Source organism: Pyrgilauda ruficollis, unplaced genomic scaffold, assembly GCF_017590135.1.
Source record: "Pyrgilauda ruficollis isolate IOZ18807 unplaced genomic scaffold, ASM1759013v1 scaffold41, whole genome shotgun sequence".
Taxonomy (NCBI): domain Eukaryota; kingdom Metazoa; phylum Chordata; class Aves; order Passeriformes; family Passeridae; genus Pyrgilauda; species Pyrgilauda ruficollis.
The window spans coordinates 11956298-11980566 of record NW_024525601.1 but is presented as its reverse complement, the minus strand read 5'-3'; the positions used below and the strand labels follow the sequence as shown (position 1 = coordinate 11980566).

The following is a 24269-nucleotide window of genomic DNA, read 5'->3' as shown; positions in this document are numbered from 1 at the left end:
AGAAGCTGAGCCAGTCTAATCTCCCTCCCCAGTAGAGTAACAGGCTGTGTGGACTTGAGAGCAGTAGATCTCACACTTACACTTCAGTAAAGCTTTTAGCATTATTTCCATGACATTTTCATAAGTAAACTGCAAAAATAAGGTCTAGGCAATTAGTCAAAAATGGGGGTAAAAGCATTCTGACACAGTCATGGCAGCAACTGCAGCAGAGTCAGTTCTGGCTTGGCTCTTTGCAAGCATTTCAGTCAATGAGGTGAGTGATGGGATACCAAGTTCTGAGCAGAAGACTCAGCTTGATGACTTACTGAGGGCCCTTCAATAGGATCTATCCTGTGATAGCATGGTCCTCTTTTTCTGAATTTGCAGGTGATACCTACCTAAGAAATACTGTAAGCTTCTTGAGACATAGAACTGGATTTTAAAATGATTTGGACAAGTTGAAGTTATGGTTTAAAAGCCTATGATATCACTAAGTACCAATAAACAGAATATTCTATACTTAGAAATAATTCTTCAAATACAGTATGGGGCAGAAGAAGCTAAAAGCAGCTTTGCTGAAAAGGATGCAGGGAGTTACTGGGCCCAAATTGAACCAAGTCAAACAGGTCATTGACAAACCAAATACTAATCTGGGACACAGGGTACAATTTTGGCCTCTAGGGCGTGCAGACCAGTCCCACATTTCTGCTCGGCCTCAAGCTGAGATAATGCATTCACTCTTGGGAACTGAAAACAGAAAGAATCTGAACTGACTGGAGGGAGTCCAGAGAAGTTCAATGAAAATATTAGGAGTTTTGAAAACATGACCTATCAAGAAAGGGTGATTACCAGGATTATTTAAATTAAACAATGGAAAAGCAAGAGAGAAAAATGAACAGCCTAGATATCTAATAGACTGCTGGAAAGAGTCTAGGAAGAAGTTATTTTCCATGCCTGTGGAGAGTAGATAAGACTGAATGGGCTTAAACAGCAGCAAGGAAGATCTGGGTTAAATATTAGGATAAGCCCTCTAATTAAGTGTAAGAACAGTAAAGCACTGAAACAAACTGCCCATGAGTGAAGGCTGTGCCAGGTGGGTGAAGCAGACCTTCATCACCACCACCAGCACCACCCTCGGCAGTGTGAGACTACTGAGGAGCACCAGAGACAAACTGGCCTTTGGATTTCTGGCAATCCTATTTCTTAGGCTCTAAATTATGTGAATAAAATCAGCCTTCTTTTTCCAGCAGAAGAAATTCTGTAATATTTAATCCCGATTCAAATGTACTTCATAGCCCATTTTTCTAATGCTTTGCTCTGCTCCAGTTGTCCTTAATCTTTTTATTTCTGTAACCATGTCACAATCATCAGATGCCAGAGAGAAGAAGCTCTTGTGACTGACACCTCACATGTATTTCTTTCTATTCCTCACAAGAGTTATTTCATTTTCTGCCCAAGTTTCTCTAAATCCTTTTTTATTAAGTATTCGAGTACCACTGGCACCATTGTACATATAATTCCTCTTTGCTGTCACCTCCACACTTCATAAAGGTCTTGACATTATTTCGCAAAAAATTTAGAAGATGCAGAATGGAGAAAGTACCTTCCCCAAATCCAGTAATACTCTTCAAATTCTCTTGAATCCCATGGCTATTTTCACTGCCCTTTCACTTGATTTTGAAGGAATTGAAAAGACAAAAAAGATTTCCCCTCCATCTTAGATTAATTAGTTCTAGGCAACATGACATACTTATCTGAAATAGGTGACACTGAATGTATTTCTGCATTACTTTTTGAGCTGTCCTACACAAAAAAGAACATAATTAAGACTTGTGTGGCAGTGCAAGCAAGTAACCACATTAGGAAACTAATGCTCTGAAATTCCTCTTTTAGAAAATCTAAACAAAGCCCATCAATTTGAATAATGTTGATCATACAGTAACTTAAATTTTATAACCAGAAAAATACCTTCAAACATAGTTTTTAAGAAACTAGCCATGAATTTTCATAATTTTATCCTATCAACTAGATGTGGACCTGTTTTTTCTTAAATATTTCAGTTTCTTTCTGAATTTAGAGCTACAAAAGTTGTTATTAATGCTTGCAATTCTGCAGATACTAAAAAATTAAAACAATTGGCAGGATCACTTGTTCCAATAATGCAACTAGGATTCTTTTTCTCTAGTCTCATGCTATCTCATTATCCATGCTTCTTTCCTGTGACAGACTAGGCTGACACTGAGTTGGACTGGATGATCTTAGAGATTGTTTCTGACCTTAAAAATTCGATGATTTTATCTTTTTTGGTTCTGTTTTCCTAACATTCTGAGGACACTTTGGACTTGCTGAACTGTAAATGCTCACTTCTGGATGGAACTTGGGACCATGGTCTGTTCTGACTCTTGCAGGTCAGCTCCTGCTCACCCTCATTAAAAAAACTGAGGCGTGGACATTTTCACTTAATGGTCTAAAGGAAGTTAAGGAACATCTGTTACTGCATTTCCACAGCTACTTCCATTATTTTTCCCAAAGACTCCATCTTATTCTGCACAATGCAGAGGTAAAGTGAAGATCGAGGAACTGCATACAAGTTTCTCCACCACTGTCCAGATTTGCTCCTTTAAATGCCAGAAATGCACACAGCAGTAGTAAAGATTCTGCACAACAGATCTTGGGCTGAGAATTCTCAATCAAAGGGAATGAAAAAGTGATTTGCTGAATGAATCTGACCAGTTGGGAATCAGAAGCAAATAAGACTACATCAAGGATCAATATTTAAAAAAACCCCTCACATTTTCCCATTTATATTGATATCAACACTCATTTATTTTCTCAATATAGCAATGATTTCTTATTAATAGAAGCCAACTATCCAGTATAATCAGTGTATTTCCAAATCTGTTTCTTTTCTATGTGGGATATTAAACTATTCTCTGTCTTGCTGGCAGAGGCATGAGGATGCCAGAGACAGTTGAAGAAAGTTCTCATTTTTTTTTTTTGGAAAGACATGGAAATAAATCTGATGGATGAAATAAGCTCTACAAGTTCAGGACAAAAGACACAGAACAGGAAGGTCACCTATACATAGAAACTTACATTTATCCAGTGTCATCAGTTTCCAAAAAGTACAATCCAGGTATTTTGCCCCCATGACTATGTGAAACAACTGTTGGTATCATCACTGATGGTTAATCAAGAGGCATCTCCCAAGCTCTGAGCACGAACCTTCAGTACTTAACAGCAAGTGCCTGACATTTAACTGAGATACAAGGTTCTCTTATCAATGCCTTCTATGTATTTGCAGTTTGCCATTGTCCAGGTTCCTGAATTATCTCAATGAATGTGGCTTAATTTCTATGTCAAGCTCAGTTTCTATAAAAACCCAGCTGTACAAATAATGCACTCTGCCTCCACAAGCAGTTACCAGAAGGTAACGTGACTATTTGCCTTCCTTAGCATGGAAAGCTGTCTCCAAGGTCTGGTGCTCCAAGATATTTTAACTGAGTAGGTTTAGATTAGATATTAAAAAGAAATTCTCTGCTCTGAAGGTGGTGGGATACTGGAACACATTGCCCAGAAAAACTGTAGATGCCCTGCTACTGGAAGTGTTCAAGGTCAGGCTGATAGGGCTTTGTGCAACCTGGTCTAGTGGAAGGTGTCCCTGAAGCACGGCAGGGAAGTTGGAACTAGATGTTCTTTAAGATTCCTTCCAACCTAAACCATGGTTTGATGGTCCTTCCACTGCAAGTCCTGCCATCCAACAAAGGCCAGGCTTGAAAACAGCACACCCTTTGCACACCAAGCTCTGCTAATACCTTCACATTATATTCTTTGGAGCACTTCAATACAAAGAGCTTTGTTCTGCCGCTCTTCAACCACAAGTGACAAAGGAAACTGCGGGGTGGGGGGAAACAAAAGCTGTGTCTCCGGCCTGGGGAAGAATTTTTTCCAGTGTATCATTACTTCAATTCCAGACTGCACGACTCAGACAGTGCCAAGAGCAGGAAAGGATGATGTGAGCTTCAGGGCATAACTTCTACTGAAAGCCAAGTTCCAGGAGCGGGGAGGGGGAAGGAAGGCTTGTTTTCACAACAGCTAAAGCTGTGCACGAAAGGAAGACGAACCCAGAAACGCTCTGTATTCGCAGCAGGCTTTCTCTGTGCTGTGCATTCTTGCCGGGGGACAGGAATGCTCGGAGAGCAGCGCAGCCTGCTTTCTCCTGATGCCATCTGCTGGCTGAGCCGGCCCGGTGAGGCTGGGCTCGCCCAGGCAGAGACAGCACACCGACACAGAAACAATCGCAGGGCTTCACCTCGCAACACTTACAAGGTCCTTAGAAAAACCACTCCGAAAAACCGAATACTTATTTTTTAAGGTGGAATAAAAATGCACAAAATTATTTTACATGTTTAATACTAGTATTAAGCCAGTATAGCTTTAACAAAATTATTTACATTACATTGCTTAGATGAAAAATAAAATAATTTTTAAAAAGCTGTTACTGCCAGAAGCAGCGCAGGTCCCTGTTTTGGCACAGGCCTGTGCAAAAATAACCAATTCTAACCAGAACAAACTAAGTTAAATTATCTGCATGACGGTAGATGTTGAGGAGGTTTGCTAGATGGGTATTGGATATGAAAAAAGATTACAGAATTATAAATTACAGAGGTTGATATTGCCTTCTTTCTGCATTTGGACAGATTTTGGCAGACACGGCTGTCATCTGCTGCTAACAAGACTCTCAGATGGTATCACATCTGAAATAATGACAGGAGGCTAGAAAAAAGATGGTGTTTAGGATATTTGCGAGCGAGCTTGTGAAAAAGCTGTTTGTTGTTCATCCTGCAACATTTTGCACCTTCACCATCAGTACTCAAAGCTCTCTTTGCAGATTAACATGATGAAAATGTTGTGGTTTTTTTACATTTCGATATAATGGCTACTGAATTTCCATCTCAGAAAGGCCTTCCAGACTTGAAGAAATAACTGCTTTGAGGAATATAACTTGGACTGGTTGTCTTTCATGCACCATGGACATTTAATTTCTTCTGCTGTGAGAATGGGAAATCAGGGAAGTGCATGCTGGAATGGTTGCTGTTGTGAAGGATGTTCTAGACAGGGTTGCAGACAGAGGCAAAGCACTAAAATACACCCAGCAAAAACTATCTGTAGTAAAAGAATCACCTTCATCCACAAACCATTCTACTTAAACAACTTGGTATACAACACCTAGTTTTATTTTACTAGTATAAGATGATTGAATTGTACTTGAATTACATCAGAATTAATTCAAATTGTGCCTTACATCATCGTAACTGAAAAAATCCTTTACAAAGGGCTGATTTCTCTCTCATATTTCTAGTTCATCAACCTGTACATACAACGGACGTGCACAAGGAGGATCTCCTGCCTAAGGCACTGAACATAAAATAAATAAACAAATGACAAATATTATTTTATCTCTTTATTTTTTTTCCAGAATATTTTAATATTGAAGCCCAAGTTGTTATTTTCAAGGGAGAGGGAAGGGGGAAAGGAAAGGGAGAAAAGTTATGAAGACAAATTATTTTATTAATTTATGGTTTTGTGAATGGTCATTTCTGTAGGCAACAAAAGGTTGTTTTCTTAAAAAAAATAATAAAACAAACAGCACCATTAAAGAAAGCATGATCCCTGAATTCTAAACAAAACACTGTCTTGAAACACAAAAAATTGCTAAAATGCTTGTTTCACCCAGTCACATCTGGTGGGGTAACAAAGCAAAGCATAACAGCATCAAACTGTAGCAATCTTGCTGAAACCAACTACACCCCCTTCTGAAAATTCAGAGAACCACTTTCTGAGCTTGTCCTGTGGGGATAACATTTTCTTTGGTAGAGGACTGAAGGAGGGTATTTACTTCACTAAATGCAGATAGAAAAAGTATCTATGCACATTAGGGATCTCCCCAATAAATCTGTATTTCTCATGCATGTTAGGTATGAGTGGATTTCACATTGCTGTTATACTGCAGGAGTAATACTGCCCTATAAAGGCATAGAATGGCTAATGTTGAACAGATGTAAACATTCAGAATACTGACAAAAAAAAAAATTACATACACACAAAAAACCCTGTACTGAAAATGTGAACCGAGTTAAGTTTCCATAAAGCAGAAAAAATATTTTACAGCAGTACAAGAGAATTATGGCAACAAAGTAAAGCACTTTTCTTGTAACATTCATGAACAGTACAAATACAACAAAGTTATTCTACGGACTAAATTATTCTTTAACTATCAAATATAGTACAAAGCGAAATATTATGTGCTATAAAAGAAGCAGCTCCTTAAATTAGACTAAAAAATGCTTTTATTTTCCTTTTCGTTGGTTTTACAGTGACAAAGCATGATGACCGAAGACAACAGGATTTCATAGATTCAGAAACATTTAGCTACACAGGTCCGTGATAAAGCCACTGAATATTTCGCTGCTTCCCCCCCAGTGCTCCGCAGAGCCACGGAAGATGAGCCTGCTGCGCTGCTGCCAGGAGACTGCAGAAGTCATTCAGTGATCAGAGCAGGGCCCTTCATGTGCGTCAGCTAAAATGATCCCTTTTGGTGACATTTCTCAGCTCATCTCGAGTGTTTATCCTGGTACTTCACCACACCTTGGAGAAACTGCTAAACCAGAGGCTACAATAACGATTCTGAAATTGTGCGTGTGTTCATAAGGGGAAGGGGGTGCAGCATAAGGTAATTTTACTTCAGAAATTGCATTATAAAGCACCATATGCACCAGCTTAAAAACTGTGCAAGGAATTGCAGGGCCCTGAAAAACCATCTGCACGTTCTGTAGCTTACCCTGACAACATGCACCACCCTCAAGAAGAAAGTCTATAGTACAGAGAATATATACCTTTTGCTTTATGGCTCAACCTTTATTTTCGTCTTTCAAATGCTATTTCATGTACTAGATTTCAGCAGATAAATAAAATGCAAACAGGGAGCATCCAGTTCACCATTTCTTAATTATTTTTTTAAACATTATTTCAAAGGGAGTTTCTGCTTGGAAAGTTATTTCGGAACAGAAACACACAAACACACTCACTGCAAATGCCCTAACGTTATCTGCATATCTCACAGGTATGCAATTAAAACAACAGAGAGGGAGGAAAGAAAAAAGCGTTTCTCTCTCTCACCCAAAAGTGCTGCTCCAGGGGTAGGAGTAGGGGGACAATTTTAGAGATTTAAAAAAAAAAAAGGTAAATTATACATGCTGGACATTGGGACACATACGTACGTACACACAAACACAGAGCAGTGTGTTCTTAAGTAATTCTTCCACTTTTCAGTGCATAAACTATTAACAACCCACGGTGCAAATGGCATGGTCATTAGAAAACACAATGACATTGAGCCTGAAATCTGAACAATCAAACAACAACAAAAAAAAGGGGTAATTCAAAATTAACGCCTAAATGTGACTGTGTTCTTACCAAAGGCCTAGAGTCACTCTCCCCTAGGCATTTGTGTGATACCAAAATCCACATAAGGTTTTCAGTCACGCTAGGATTCAATCAGACTCTCACATCACCGTGGTTGCTTTTGAGTATTTTCATACCCTAAACCTAATCCGTAACAACACTTCACCACTGTTGCTAACTAATTGCTCAAATTTATTCCTGGTGCATCTCCAGTGACTCCAAAATGAAAGGAGTGGAATTGCACTATGGAAGAGTTTGGTCAGTTTTGTAATGTAACATAGCACCATCCAGTCTAATGACATTTTAAATACATTTTGTCATGACCTCATGCATGCAAGTTGCAATCCTGATACAAAAATGACAGTAGGACATGAATGAGTGACCTACCACATTAGTCACACTCTTACCCTTCACACAAAGGAAACCTATGTTGTGGCCGGAATTTATTTCTGTATTATGTCAGTCAATACAAGAACTATTTCAAGATGCAAGTACAAACAAATATTGACTTATGTGCTGTGGACAGGAAAACCTGAGCTAGAAATAAGGATTCCCAGCAGGCTTATATAAACATAGGTAAATAAAAGTCTAAGACTGGTTGCTCTCTTTTTTTTTTTTTTTTTTTTTTTTTTTTAAAAAAAAAAACCTTACTTAAATAGAAGATCCTAGCTCTACCAAGTATAAATACAATGCAATACAATTCTAATACAAAGGCTCCTCAACTATGAATCTGATATACATTAACTGACTACACTCATGCTTACTCATGAGTATTGCTCAGTTGCTATTTCACCAGCAGCTGGCATAGCAGTGGATGCTAATTTTCACTTGGTTACTTTTAGGTTTTTGCTTGGCTGGCTTATTTTCCTACCAGAAGACCTGAAAGTGCTGAGAAGCCATTCCTTAGTTCACATGTCATATTAAGGAGCACTTTTGTATAGAAAAAAAAAAAAAGTATTATTGTATCAGCAACAAATTTGTTAGTTATTACAAATGGCCTTTGTACCACACAGTGTCAAAAATAATATTGATATGTTGCTAATTACAATAAAAGAGAACATCAAGGTGCACCATAGAGCTTCCTATGACAGGAATGTATGTTGTAGATATTCCAGCTCACTTTTAAGACAATAAACAGCATTTATCATGTTTGTGAAAATGGTCCCGCAAGAAAATAAATATGATTCCTTCATTCAGCAGAACCTCACTAATATGCCCCCGAGTCAGGGAGACCACTTACAGCTGATGAAAAGCACACAAACAAAGATCAGACAAAAAAAGCATGCTCTAAAATATAGCATACTTTTCATTTCCTAAATGTAGCTCTATCATTCACATTAGTACTTCAGAATGCAACAGCTCACTGCACGATGAAACCAAGCAGTCTTACATCTCACACATTCTTACTACACTGCTCTCTTAAAAACATGCAAGGAAAATTAGTTTTCTTGGGCAGGCTGTAAGGTCTTTGGATTAGTGAGGTTCTACTGTGATGGTAAAAAAAACCTGTTTCTCTTGATGCTGACATTTGGGCAGACCCAACCACACACTGGCAGATGGATGACTTGAACTCCACATGTTGTGTTCTTCAAGTGGGAGTAAAGAAAAACCCAAAGTGTTTTCATCTCCCCAGCAACTGCATGTGCTTTATCCCTTTATAATATTTTCCTTTTAGGTGAATAGGACTCCAAAATCATCGTTTTTCTTTTCTGCTGTTATGGTGGCTAGCACATCTGTAATGCAGCTATAGTCCTGAATGTAAATACAGTACTGGATAATTACTGAAGGTTACTTTAAAGATGCAGTATCCCTTTTAAAAATACACTTTGCTTCTACACTTTGCTTCCAAATTTCTAAAAGGGGTCTGACTTTCTTTAAGAGAAAAAAAGTCAGTGTTGTAAGTACTTCTAAGAATTACTTTAAATGGCAAAACTCTGAGATGTTATTTAAATAGAGTAACTCAATAAGAGGAAAAAGAAATTATAAGCTAACATCCAACCAATATGCAATTAAAATCTTTCCTTATTCATTCATCAGAATAATGCATCATTTTTAGGCCACTTTAGAAAGACTACAACCTCGAGAACCAATGACCTATGTTTGACCTTATTTTTGTATATATTTGGGACTGACAAACCTAGTGGAAGGATTAGAGAGACAAATATGAATAAAGACCATTTGAGTGAGAAACAGGAAAAGAGATCTCTAATCTCCAGCAGAGAAGTTACCTTCTCCAGACTCTACTGAAGCCAATGTGTTTCCAGTGTTGGTCCCACTAACTCACCACATGTAGAAATCTTTCTCAAGGAATCAACAAAGAAGAGATGATGAGTAAGATTTGAGTTCCACAGTCCCTGGCAGGCACATAAGGAAACTTCTCTAACCATCTAAATGCCTCTTTTAAATTTCTTTTGTTAGGTGAAGTGACTATATTTTAGCCCTAGATAGTGAAAGTCAATTGAAGAAAACAATCTTGTCAGCAGAGAGACTGCAAACTGACTTAGAATCTACAATGGTCAGCACCCCACACCTTGCCACTACCCCGCTCACACCAGCTGCTATTCAGTGTGTTATTCATTCTGCATAGTTACTCCACTTCTTACAGTGCTATTCTTCCACTGATCTTTAACCTGCAGCTCATATCAAACAGTGGAGAAAAATGTGCTGCACTTTGTGCAAATAAATAGAAGCTACAAATTACATGCATTAATGCATTTTGCTTTTTCTTTTTAGCACAGCAAGAGAGCTCATAGATGCCTCAGTAACAAGGCTATCTTTTTCTTAAACTACTTCTACAGGTCTCCTCTTCTTCCCAGAAAATGGCACTCAGGCAGAATAACTAAGTTCTGAAAGCACCACGTAGGAGAAAAAACCAAACCAAACCAAATAAAAAAAAAGACAGTTAAAAAAAAAAAATCAATCCACTCATTGCAAACCATTAGTGGCCTAAACTGTTCCAATTTCTCTGTTCCTTTGTCCTGCTCTCCCACGTTTATAAGGGATACTGCATCTTTGACTGAGCTCCTACCGCACCACCAGACAAGCTACACACAGTTTGGAAGGCCCTATGCAGTCATCATGACAGAAGGCTCCGCAGCCTTTGCACACGATCATGGCTTTCAGCCTGCAGGAGCATTTCAGTTCCAGCTCATCGGCGTTGCTGCTGTCAGCAAATTTCTGAACCGGGATCTGCGCGTTCTGGTTAGACAGGCCTGTGGCAGTGTTTGAACCACTTCCTAAAATCCCAATCGATTTCTCAATTGCAGATGCTGCCCTTTTGAAACTTGTGCTACCAAAGTGTATTGTTGGATAATTTCCACAGAGCTGCTGCTGCTGCTGCTGTGGGTGCTGCGTCTGTATTTTCTGAGCAGCAAGTTGGGTAAAAGGCTTCTGTGGCTCAGAAAGTAAATAGGAAGAGAAGTCTGCATTTTTTAATGCAAACGCTTTTAACTGTTCTTTCACTTCGTTCTGATCATAGGAAGCTTGTTTCATGCCCAGTTCGCAGCTGCTGCTTAAACCTTCCTCAAAAGAAATAGGTTCAGATTTTATATTGCTACAGATGCTTGCTGGCTGAGGCCAACTAAGTCTTTTAGTGGTTTCCATAGTAACTGTCGGTTGTTTTTGATCAGAGGGGACTTCTGCATTTGGGTGAGGAGGGGGAGGAGGTGGCAGGGGCGGAGGGGGAGCAGGGGGATGCACTAATGTTTTACTCTGCAGAGTTTGAGAGGCACTGGCAATGTCATCACCTTCCTTAATTTGAATATTAGGGGAAAACACACTTCCTAGCCTCAGCTGGTGAGCTGCTGTAGAAATATTCACGTCTCCCAAACCCTTCTGTTCCAGGTGTCTGCTAAAAGCAAATGAGTTGCAGCCAGGTGGGCCTTTTGAAGTAGTTTGCAACAAAGCTGCCGTAGGAATGGGGCCTCTCGCAGCCATGGACATTTGGTAAAAATGCTGTCTATGTGAGGTACTGGCTTCTGCGTGAAAGCTGCCATTTTTATCAATGTGAAATAAGCTCTGCTGGAAACTGCATGAAGGCAACGGTCTCTTCTGCTGCTTGATCTCTGGGCTGTGAGCGATCCGGCTCTGAATGGCGTGTTTGTTAAGCCACTCCTGCTTAAATGGCTGTCCGTGCCCTAGCTGATTCATGCTGGAACTAATTACACAAGGAGCCACTTTAACATCTGTGTCCATTGACACCTTCCCAGGCTCACATTTAATTTGAGCATGTTCCCCTATAGTCCTGGCCATCCTCTTTTTTGGATGGTTTTCACGCTTTCTGATTTGTAGTGGGGCTATGCTGCCTGCTGTAAATCCTTTACCATCTGGATTAGGAGAGTTGGAAGCATGTTCAACAATATTTCTCTCAGCCACTACTGTTTTACATACTGAGGTAGTTTGCAAAGGCAAGGGAAGCCTGTTAATTTCTAGTTTGGCTCCTGATCTGGGCTGCGGCAGCACTTTTTCTAAAGGCAGATTGCCTTGCAGTAACTGTGTCACTAAGGGATTGTTGGCCTCCACTGACGACAGGCGACAGCTAGAGCCCCCGGCACTCGTAACTCTCTTTAGGGTTTCTGTTGTCAGGGACAGGGAATCTTCCATGGAGTCAGCGATGGATGTCTTGGAGGTCTGCGGCGGCTGCACAGTCGTGGCTATTTCTGCAGTCTGGGCAGGCATTTCAGGTCCTGTAAAATCCTCAGTGTCCATCCTGAAGCACTTGTCAGTCTCATTAGTTTCCAGTTTAACAGGAACACCAATGCTTGTCAAAAGACTCCTGGACTGCAGTTCTGACATTTGTGTGTAACTGGAAGGTTCGCTCTTGACATTTTTCAAGCAGTTTTGCTCTGCGTACTCCTTATGCTTACCAGAGGTAAGATGGCTGACCACTGGCTGGTCTGTATTCATTGCCTCCTCATCACGCCAACAAATTCTATTGTTAGAGTTGTACTGATTGGCACAGGCAGCATTGGCTTCATTTTTCAGTGCTGAAGGACCTCTTAGTTGCTCAGCAAAGCCTTGGCTGGTAGTAACCACCTCAATTAATTTATCTTGAGGAGCAAGAGGCACTTCTCGAAGACTTGAACAACCTGCCTGCAAGTTTTTGCTGTCTTGCTTTGCTGTAATGGCGATAAAGCTGGAACTGTGCTCAAGGTTTTCATTAGCAACCACTTCAGGCCTGCTTATGACAGACACCTGAGGACAAGCTATACTTTGTAAGGCAGCTTCTGTCCTTACAGGTCTGCTCTGCAGGTCAATGCTGTTCTCTACATTTTCAATAGAGGAAGAAAGTGACAGACCGGAATTCTGGTTCGTAGTGTGGTCAACAATGACTTTACAAGGTATAGACCTATTCATGGCAGTTTGTGTAAAGCTCAGCGGATGAGATTTACCAGAGAGATCCACCCGGTTTCGTGTTCCAGAGCTTTTTTCTAAGAGATCAGCATTCAGCTTAGCAGCGTTATCATAAGAGCTTATTGTCACCATGTTACCAGTAAACATTGAGAGAGGTGGCCTTGCAACAGAATCTGCTGCTGCAAGGGCCTCACTGCAACTTAAAGCTGACCTGACGGTAGTGTGGATGGAGACAGTGCTCTGCTCACTACACCTGGTTATGGCTATCTTATCAGAAGGAAATCTGTTGGTAGTCCCCACTGGGGGAATCAGTACAGAACTACCAGAGAGATGATTCGGCAAGTTACTTGCAATAGATGAAGCTGGCACAGTGGCATAATGACTGGAGACTGCGTTATTCACATTGCTACTGGGTACTGGCAACCTTTTGTCATCGATGGCATTTGGTAAGACTGTGTTGTCTATGGAGACCGGTACATTACTGTTATCAATACATTTTGGTCCAACAGTTATGCATGGAGTATCAGCCCCTTGGATGGTTTTCAGCATATTTATATTACAGGCTGAAATTGCTGTGTTTGCGCTGTCAACAGACATTAACACAGAGGATTTATCAACAGAACTTGCAAAAGAAAGTTCTTTAATTGCTCCAGACATAGCAGTGCTGCAAACACACACAGAGACTGAACTTTTATTATAAAGCACTGGCACACTGTTACTTTCGGTAGAGGTAGATGAAATAATTTTCTCACACAATTGTGGCACAGGTATATTTTCATCAGAACTGTGCACAGATAACTCAGTAGCAGTTTCTGGTAATGTAGCTGTGTTAAGGGACTGCTGCAATAAAGTGGTGGTCTCACGGTGATGAGAAGACTTGTTGCTAGGGGACCTGCAGTTAGGATTAACTATAATGACACCAGTAGAACCTTCAATCTTTGTGTCAGTAGTCGTTGGTATCTCCAGAGATGAGGTACTACTTTCCTTTGAGCCGAACTGTGACTTTGATTCTTTATTAGTCTGGAGTAAATGAGCTCTGGCTTGATGCTTTGCAAATAGCTTGGCCTTTGTTTGCTCCTTGATGTGTGCCAGCGTTCTTGTCTTTCCACCTTCGCACGGGGCTCCCATTGCACCAGAGACTATGCTGGCAGCTGCTGCCACGGCTGCTGCAGCTGCAGCTTCTCTTTGGGCTCTTGCTTGCTGAGCTCTTGCTTTGATATCTGCCAGAGTTCTAGCCCCAGTGTTTCTCCCACTGCTGACTGATGTACTTGGGGAAACTCGAGGTTCTGGTTTAGAAACAGGCTGGCTCTTGATGATAAAAGGCGGTCCAATTTTTGAAAGCTGAATCTAAAGGAAGAAAAAGAAAAAAATCCAGTAAATTTTAATGAGATCATCAAGTCACTAAAATAACCAGCTGCCTCTTTAAGGTCAGAGAAAGGTAGTGAAAGGAATTACTGTTCAATGCAGGTGGACAAAAACCTGCTAAAACTTAATGATATTTATGCTTCAATATTTTATCATCCTCTAGTGTGAATAACTGACACCTGTATTAGCCTACTCACACCTATCCTTCTGACAGGAAGAAAGATTGAACTGGATGACAACATGATGCTTATCAGATATAATTTGTCAGACCTGTTTTATATTCAGTGCATCTACCTGAGATGATCAGCAAGCCTTGTGCAGTGATACTGGACAAGAACCTGCAAGCAGCCCCTTCCTGCAAACATGTGAAAAAGTAATGATCATGCAGTGCCTTTCTCCTTGGTCGCCAGTGATTAAGCCTGTGTTTTGCTTATAAACCAGACAACAAATCTTGCCATTAGACAGGATGCAGTGGTATCTCCACTGAGCCTGTTTTCCAACTTCCACAATGGAGGATTTTAGAGGTGTAAAAGAAGTAAATCACTAAAGGATATATCTTTTCTTTCCTCACTTGCATTTTTAAGAGACTCGCTTTAGTACATCCCTGGATAACTCTTACATTACTGCACTTTAAAAATTAAATCCTCAAGGCTATAAATAGTAAACTCAGAAATATTAAAAACTTAAATACCTGGCACTTTAAGCAAAATAAAAACCTGTAAAATCCCTGGAATTATTAGCATGTTTCCAATTAGGCATATAGTTTTTCAGGATTAAGAATCTTGGAAACACTTTGTAACTCATACACTCTCTCAGGATGCCCCAAGATTGGAAAAAAAAAATCAATTTCTTAAAATGGACATATGTCTACTGGCTTTCTCTAGCAATAGAACTTAGTGGTAAATGCTATGATGTATCTTCTGAAAGGAGCTGAGTAGAAAACTAGGCAGTATTTGTAGAAAAAGTAGTCATAAGATGATGGTAAGTGACAGCCATACAACAGAGAATGACTTGGAAGAACTGGGGTTCTTTTTTCCTCCTTTAATTACAAATGATAGGGGTTTGTTGGTGAGATGATATAAGAGCCAAATTTTTTTTACACAAAAAGCATACTAGAATTGACTGCCCACAATTCTTCAAAACATTCTGCTTTCAGTTTCAGCAGCAACTCTTTTCAGTTTCCACTTTGCATTACCAGAACTCCTAGAGCTCTAAGTGCTTGGTTATTTTTTTTATTATTATTAAAGTAATGACCTTTCTTTATTCCCTAGTGATCTATTTCCTTTATGCTTAGAGAGTTATTAGAATGTGTTAGCCTAGATAGAGCCTTCCAAATATGAAAGAATATCACTAAACTCAGAACAGGGCTAACTTCCAATTGCATCACTGCTCTTAAAAATAAATTATCTGAAATGTGCTTCTGCACTAGTGATTAGAACCTATTAGTCTATTTGCCCTCCCGGCCATATTAACAATGTTCAGTGACTGCAGAAGTTAAAAATAAAAGCAGAAAAGGGCATTTCTGAATAATCAGGAACTAGTATTGCAAAGTCAATGGTTTAAATACAGTAAATTGGATCTTAAACTTGGCTGATGTCATCAAGTACGAAACTAAAAGGCTCAAAACACTGAGCCTATATATAACTGAATCTACAGAACTCTCTGTTATGAAAAAAAAAAACCCTTTTCAACTGAAATATACTTTCTTACATCGCAGAATAATACACATACAAGTGTTCAAGTGTTTCCTTAGGTGGTACATTTTTTTTCCCTTTGCCATTAACAAAGGTGTATATATATATATATGTAAATCAGATACTTCCCCCTGATAGGTCTGTTTCCAGTTAATTCTACAGGGAAATCTTACATTTCAGCCTTGAAATATATATATTTGCAAGCCTTGGGCTTGCAAAAGGATCTTCAACTATTTTGGCTCTTGGTACTCTTGCTGGATTAAGGTGCTGGTTGTTTTTCTAAGTACTGGTTATGATAACATTTATTAGTCATGCTTGCTGGAGAAGACATCCACAGAAGAATAAGCACAAAATACAGATGGGAACAAGCACAAAATTAGAAAAACAAGTGCTGCATGTGATTGATGGGGATGATCTTGAATTGGATTGAATCAATGGATCCTGGAGAGCTCTGCCACACACAAAATCAATCTTTTAGCAAAGACCCCTACCAAACAACCGTAGATATATCTGTATCAGAAGTAATTTGGCAGGGTGGAAATGTAATAGTAAAGCAAAACCATCAGTACTAACAACCCTTATACATCCCCAAAAATATAGCATGTACTGTTCCTGTATGCAGTTCATAGAGGGACAAAATAAACATTTTGTTTCCAAGCCACCCTGTTTATTCATTACTTTACCTTAAGGGGTGGAACTCGGGGCTCCTCTCTGGGCGGCTGTTCTTTATCAGACGGACTTGTTGATGAAGCACTACGATTAGGCAGATCATCATCTATTCTAGCTCTCTTCTCTTTACAGATTCCAAAACCATGCTGTTCTGCTGTTTTCCTCTTTGGGATCTCTGGGTCTCTACTTTCATTTCTTGCTTCTGGTGATTTTGTGGGTTCTAAAGACTTGGAAGAATGCGAACTCTCTAGACGACTTTGGGTGCTGCCTGTTAGCTTGTGAGATTTACTTCTGCACGCTTCAGAGAACGTAGCTTTCTCTAGAGATGAGGTATATAGTTTATCATGTGGCTTTGATGGAAGCAATTCGATATTTTTGCAAAGTGATCCTTCTGATAAGACACACACCTCTGAGGGCAAGAGTGTACCTTTCTTGTCACCTCTTTGGTGAACAGTGTGATTTTTATTTTTGATCACCTCTGGAGGAGTGTGTTCTGGGATGGATGCAATGTAGGATTTCTCAATTTCAGAATGTGACTTACATGGCTGATGACTGATATTTTTGCTTTGGGACTCTTCCAATACTGAAGTATCAGGTATAATTGTTAGTGGACCAACTTTCATATTTTCAGGGGCACTCTGAAGTTGTTTTGGCTGAACAAGATTCTCTTCTTGAACCACCTTAGGAATGACAGAGCTTTCTTCTTTCAGAGTGGGAAGGGAGTCTTCCAACAAACATGGTGATTTTCTTTGTTGCAGTGTAAGTCTTTCACTGCTTGGAGAATTAGAGACTGGAGATATCTCTGATGGAAGAGGCAAACTATTTGTCACAAATGTTTCAGAAGTTAGAAGAACAGAAGATACTGAAGATGTTTCTGATGTTAAAGGCAAATCAGACATTGGAGACGTTTCTGATGTTAAAGGTAAATTAGAAGCTGGTGATGCCTCTGATGTTAAAGGTAAATTTGACATCAAAGAAGCTTCTGAGGTTACAGGTGAGGTGGACATCGGAGAGATTTCTGACATTAAGGGTGTGTTCAAGTTTTCATCACTGGCCTTTTGCTGAATATCACCTTCAATATTTTCAGAATTGGACACTTCAGATGAACAAGCTGTTTCAAGAGATGCTGGCGTACAGGGTTCCTCTGAAGTTGACTGAGTGTCTCCTCCAGGAGAGGCAATACAAACTTCTGGACTTCCAGAAGAAAAGGAGGTTTCAGAAATACAAGCATTCTCAGACAACTGCTCCTCAGGGTCACTATGAAGCTCCATATCCACTGCAATGCCTCCACCAGTGAACAAGGAGCCTTCCAGAGCGGCACTTTGCATTTCTGGCACAATTAGTTCTTTTGCAGACTCAGAATCCTTCTCAGCTGTACAGCTGACAGAGTTTGTGGATGAAGCTGATCGTGCTGGTGATATGCAATCCTCCAGCTGATCTATCACAACTGACATCTCCTCCTGAGGGCATTCTGACTTCAACTCTACTTTAATTTCAATGCGAGATACAGTATCAGTTACATCATTCATCATGACACAGGACTCAGTGCTTTCTGCAAGCTGTACTGCCTCTGTTTCCTCATTTGTGCCAGCTGGACTTACAGACTCCTCCGAAAACTCATGTTCTGGCTTATGGTTCTCCTCCTGGCATTCACAAATACTTGTCTCGACCTCTTCAGCAATTTCCTCCTGAATGACTGATTCTTCAGGTATCAGTATATCCTCAGAATCTGCTGTTAGATCCTTGACAGGAACCTGTTCCATACTACAATGAGATGGACTATAATCACTCTCTGGTAAAGGTTGAACTTTAGCACCTTTCTCCTCTTGATCCTCAAAGGTTGCTTTCTTAGAAGGACCAGGTGTGCCAGAAGATCTGCACAAAGAATTGCTTTCATCTTCATCATTGTTCTGCACTGCAGTGAGCTTCTTTGATTCTCCTCTTGACATTCCCAACCTAAAGAAAAACAGAAATTAAAATAGATATTTCCATCACATTAAGGATAAGGGAATAGGCTAACTTTTCTCACCCACATTTTTTATTTCCAAAAAATACATATTTTCAAGTTTAAAATAGTGGCTTACTTAAGTGGTGGCTAACTAATTTATATACAATTTTATGTATTTTAGAAACCTAACTACTGAGATTTCCTTACAAGTATTAAAAACCATGAATAATTTTAATATAAGTAATCTCTCTGTATACATTCCTGGTGTTTTTGGGTTTTTTTGTTTGTTAGTTTGTTTGTTTCTTTTTTAAATACCAGCACAACACTGCAACACTGGTACAGCATCCATTGCAGAAGAAATGCACAACTGCATCATCTTCTAGTGGGAATAGTTGTAAAGGAAATCCCTTTTCCCCTCCTTCACCTGCTTTTAGGGTCAACACAGCCTGCCATATGAAAGAAGTTTAACATTCTTAAGGAGCTAAAAGATACATGTTTAGAATCTATGCATTCATTCTCAGGGATGAAGTGCAAAGGAACCATGTATACTATGCATGCTTCTGAAGATTTTCTTACCTTTGATCCTAAAAATGCTCATTATATAAAGTTTTATTACTCCAGCAGAATTAAAACATCAAAAAAAAACCAAAACAAAACTACAGCCAAGAGATAAAAAAAAAGGTTATTTTAAAAAATGTATGTGCTCTGACATCTTTATTTCCTTCTAAGGCCAGTGGGAGTACAGACGCTCAGCACCTTTAGTAAGATTTTCCAAGCAGACTTTATGCCTCAGCAATTCCATAATAGTAGAAAATACACAAAAGCTTGGTGGGAGGCCTTAAAAGAAATTTCATGGTCTTAAGGATCTTCTATCTACTAAACAGATCTCTGTTATAATTTAATCAGAAAATAAAGAATAAAATGGAAACAAGCAAGCATAAAAAATATTCAGAAGCTATGGAAGCAAAATTGCTTGTCAGTGTGTAGCCAGAGGATACAGAGATACAAAGGCCTATTCAGATGAAAGTACAGAACACATAAAAAACCAAAATCTGTGGCTGTGCATTTTAAAAACACTGAACAGATGTATTACAGTGAGAGCTGTAAACCCAAGAAAAAAGCCCCAAACCAACCCAGCCTGGAACTGGCATCCCAAAAAGCATGCTTAATTATTAGTATTGACTACTACTAGACACTAATCATGAACAAAGTCTCCCTTTGCCATCAGTAAGCTGAGGAAGGATCCTCTAGAGAGCAATTCAGAGCAGCAAATTCACAATTCCCACACTGAATGCATTTCAGAAGATGTGTCTTTCTTCTGTAGAGACTATAAGCTCCCCATATGGTCTAAGTTCAGGTTGTAAGTTTAGGAGAGTAAAGTTTAGTTTTACCAGGGGTTTGATGAATAACTTCCTCTACAATTCCTTGTGTTAAGGAGCCAAAGTTATCTCAGGAAAATGGGAAAGGAAAAAAAATCCATCCCATTACTGAAAACTGAATCAATGGTCTATTTTCTCTAGCTGGGTTACATCATGAAAAGATACTGCTTGATGGCTATCTTCATGGACTGAAATCAGCAAAGGAATGAAGGACAGGATAAAGGTGAATGAAACTGTCACATGGACACTACACAAATACACACATTCTAGTAACATATTGAAGATAAAGAACTGTAAAAGCAGATTAAGGCCAGCAGAACACATACTGAATCTTAATAATTTTTTTCAATATTGGAAATATTACTATGTTGAAGAAGAAACTGAAGAAAAAGGCTTTCTAAAGAAGGCTCAAGATCAGCATTTTTAAGGCAATCTCAGATTGCAAAATAAACAGCTGATCTGTCTTCTCTCTTAGAAAAAAAGACACCCAAAGTTTGCAAAACAGCACAAAAATATGAGTGCAGCAGCAAGCAGATTTCAATGAAAGTGCTAAGGACAGGATTCAACTGGTAAAATAAGGGCACTCAGTCAGCCACTAAGAACACCCCAAAAGCTTCTCAATGATATATGAATGCTGATATTCTAGTGCTGTGATAAATAGTACTGGGTGGGGGGGCGAGGAAGAATCAAAGTAAGAAAAGGATTAAATCAGCAATAAAATTTGGAGGAGGTCTACCCAAAATTAAAGCTTTGATCTAGCTGATAGTACTATCCTGACATGTAACTCTCAAAAGTGAGAAAAGAGATAATATATTGGCATAATAGAGTACATCCCTTGCAATCTTGGGGCCACAAGCCAAAAGAATGTGGATTTCTATCAACATGCATCAGCTGATCCTAGATGAATGACTACAGAATAAGATTTTGTATTTTGAGAAAAGTCAGAGAGAGGAACAATGAACAAATACGAAGAAGTGGAAAAAGAATAAAAATGGATGGAATAAACTGCAACTGACAGTGCCACAATAAACAGCCTGGGTACAGAAAAGAGCAAACACAAGATGCAATGCTTAGAGCTAACAGGGAAAAAGAACTCTGAAGTCTTTGATTGCTACCAACTGTGGAGTGCATAAAAATGCTTACAGAGATTCTGCATCTATTAATGGTCCTTCCCTAAGTAGAAGGTGAAACTTGAATTTACTTATGGAACATATGAAGATCAAATTAATTGAAGTCAGAGCAAAAGTACTACTCTGTAAAGTGAGTAAGTTAGCCTGCAAGACAGATTCATTTTGCAGACAGTGCATGCGAGAAACAGCTCAGAGAATCTTACAAATTCTGCTAGTTCATTCAAATCAACATGGCTGAAAAGAGACACAGCCCAGTCATACTGAAAGCTAGTTTAAAAACCAAGTGAAAAAAGGTAAGAGAATCACAGAGTCACAGCATATCCTGAGTTGAAAAGGATCCACAAGATCACTGAGTCCAGCTCTTGTCCCAGCACAGGACTGCCCCATGAGCCAACACAAGGTGGAAGCTACAGCACAAGCTACCATTCAGTGAGTAAACAATGAGGAAAAGTACTTAAGCCAGCAAAGTACATCTGCCTACACAACAGCCAAGCAGAAGAATGCAAGTGAAACAATGCAAGCACGGAAAAGGGCAGGGAGGACCAGATTCAATACTTCAGTCAAAATGGAAATGATGTGGAATATGACATTTTGCATAACAATGTTGATGTCAGAAACCTATGAAACCAAATGACATATCACAGACTGAGCAATTATCTGCCAAGCACCATGGTATCCAGCATTCAGCCAGCACAGCAGGACTGCTGGCTCTGCAGAATTATGAGCATCATTCTCTGTGCGTGTGACAGTTATTTTTGACTGAAGAACTCCTGCATTGCTGGTAATAAACTTCTACTTCTTGTGGAAGGCCCTATACCAGTATCTTACACAGCCTTTTCCTCCATGAAAGGTTAATCACCGATTCTTCTCTTGACACGCATAATGAAAAGCCATTTTGTTCTTTATCTGAAAACCTAACCAGTATTTTTTGATACTAAAAGGATCAACACCTGGACTAAACTGAAGTCTCAAAGCTGTTTACTAAGAAATTAAGCACTTTACAATAAGACAGTCTGACACTAAGAGCATAGAATTTCCATTATATGTAAAGATAGGGTGCTGTACACCGGGAGGAAAGCATCTAGCAATGGTGCACAAAATAAAATACTAAAATGGATCTGTCCATTTCTTGCCTCTTTTTCACTGCATTTCCCAGTGGTCCAAGACAGTCGATTGTGAGAAGTAGTACTCTTACTGCAGAAACATTTTAGTTGATCTTTAAGATAATCAGTTATATGAAGGGTTCCCTGTGCCCTGGATTTCTTAAGTGAAAAACATCTGACAGCAAAACTAAGACAACTTATGTAATGACGAACAATTGAACAATTTTGAACAATTGAACAAAATTGAACAATTTTTCTGCTAAATATAATGCATACATTTGATTGAGTAGACAGTGAGATAGATTGAGAACTGACTGAATGGCAGATCCCAACAGATTGTAATCAGTGGCACAGGCTGTATTTGGAGGCCCTTCACTAGTGGTGTCCCCCAAAGTTCAATACTGGGCCCAATATTGTTTAACTTACTCATCAATGACTTGGATGAAGGGGTGAATGCCTCCTCAGCAAGTTCACTGAAGACACAAAGCTGGGATAGGTGGCTGATACACCAGAGCCTGTGCAGCCCTTCAGAAGGACCCTGAGAGGTGGGAGGGACGGGCAGGGTCCTGTATCTGGGGAGGAATAACTCCAGGCAGGACAGGCTGGAGGCTGACCTACTGGCAAGCAGCTCTGCAGAGAAGGACATGAGGTCCTGGTGGACAATGAGCTGTCCACAAGCCAGAAGTGCCCTTGTGACCAAGATGGCCATCAGTATTCTGGAAGCATTACAAAGAGCATTCCAGCAGGTTGGGAAAGGTACTCCCGCCTGTCTGCTGTGCCCTGGAGAGGCCACAGGTGGAGTGCTGTATCCAGTTCTGGCTCCTTGGTACAAGAGAGACATGGAGCTTCTAGAGATGGTCCAGTGGAGGGCAACAAAGATGACTGAGGGTCTGGAGAATCTCTCTTAGGAGGACAGACTGAGGGAGCTGCACCTGCTCAGCCTTGAGAACAGGCAACTGAAAGGAGACCTCATCAATTTCTATAGTACCTAAGTACCTAAAGGGAGAATGTCAAGAGGATGGGCCCAGGCTCTTCTTGGTGGTGCCAGGCAATTAGACAAGAGGCAATGGGCAGATCCTGACGCACAGGAAATTTCACCTGAATGTGAGGAAGAACTTCACGATGCAGTGGCTGAGCACTGGAACAGATTGCCCAGAGAGAGTGTGGAGTCTTCCTCACTGGAAAACTGATTGAATGCAATCCTGTGCCATATGCTCAAGGATGACCCTGGATGACACTGTTTGAGCAAGAAGCTTGGACCAGATCCCTTCCAACCTTACAATTCTGTGATTCTGGGATATAATTAAAAAATACTTTAAAATAAATAAAAAAAAAACCCCAAAAAACAGAAAACCAGTAACTGTTAAATAGCTAGTTTAAACTTTATAGTAAATTCTTAGTATTTTTAAAAACAGAGATCTAATTCTAAGTATTGATGAACTGGCTTTTAAAAACACTTTCTAAAAGGAAAATTCTTGGATTTTAAGAAGATGTTAATCTCCTCAAATTTTGTTTTTTAAAAGAAGATAAACACCGAGTATTCAGCTGCTGAAGAATGCCATCTCTGTATCATCATCATCATCATCATCAATGAAATTGTGCTGACTCACCCCAGTTGTGCACCTGGAGTGATATTTAATTTTAGTCCATTAAAGGTATTTATTTATTCTTTGCATCTCACTTCTAAATTAAATTAGTCACTGTCACTTTCATTTGTCTCTAGCTAGCATTTTTCGATGTCATATATTCATATATTCTTCTCAGGCCAATAGGCCATCTCAGTCAAAAAATAAAAAACTATTTGATTTTAGTAGCAACTAGCTTAGAAAAAATAAGACAAATTAAAACATACTACAGAAATATTGCTTCTGGTCTTCTTGTCTGTAGAAGCTGTATTTATATTTTGCAGGAGGTAGGAATTGCCCTAATGCTATCTTTTGAAGATAATTAAAAAATATTCACATGCTTGTGTCTTAAGCTCTCTTTGCAATGAATTTTTATGGATGACTTATGACTCTTTAAAAATGCAATTGTAATGCAAGTGCAGACACACGACTATAATTCTACCCACAACTTCTTATATTGGGGAATGACTGGTCTTGATAACTGCTTTATTAAGTTTTACAGCATATGACCGTGCTATGTGAAGCATAGAATTATATTTTCATTTCCTCCTAAAAGAAAAT

General features: G+C 39.5%; 1 protein-coding gene across 1 annotated transcript in view; it reads right to left on the bottom strand.

Annotated features, from left to right (window-relative positions):
- Positions 1–10467: 10467 nt before the first annotated feature.
- Positions 10468–24269, bottom strand: part of ASXL3 (ASXL transcriptional regulator 3) — a 121443-nt gene continuing 107641 nt past the window's right edge. Inside the window, exons 12-13 of the mRNA XM_041477607.1 lie at positions 16538–18479; positions 10468–14142 (exon numbers count right to left, since the gene is read on the bottom strand). Of these exons, the coding sequence (XP_041333541.1) occupies positions 10468–14142; positions 16538–18479 (5617 nt within the window). The remainder of the gene's footprint in view (positions 14143–16537; positions 18480–24269) is intronic.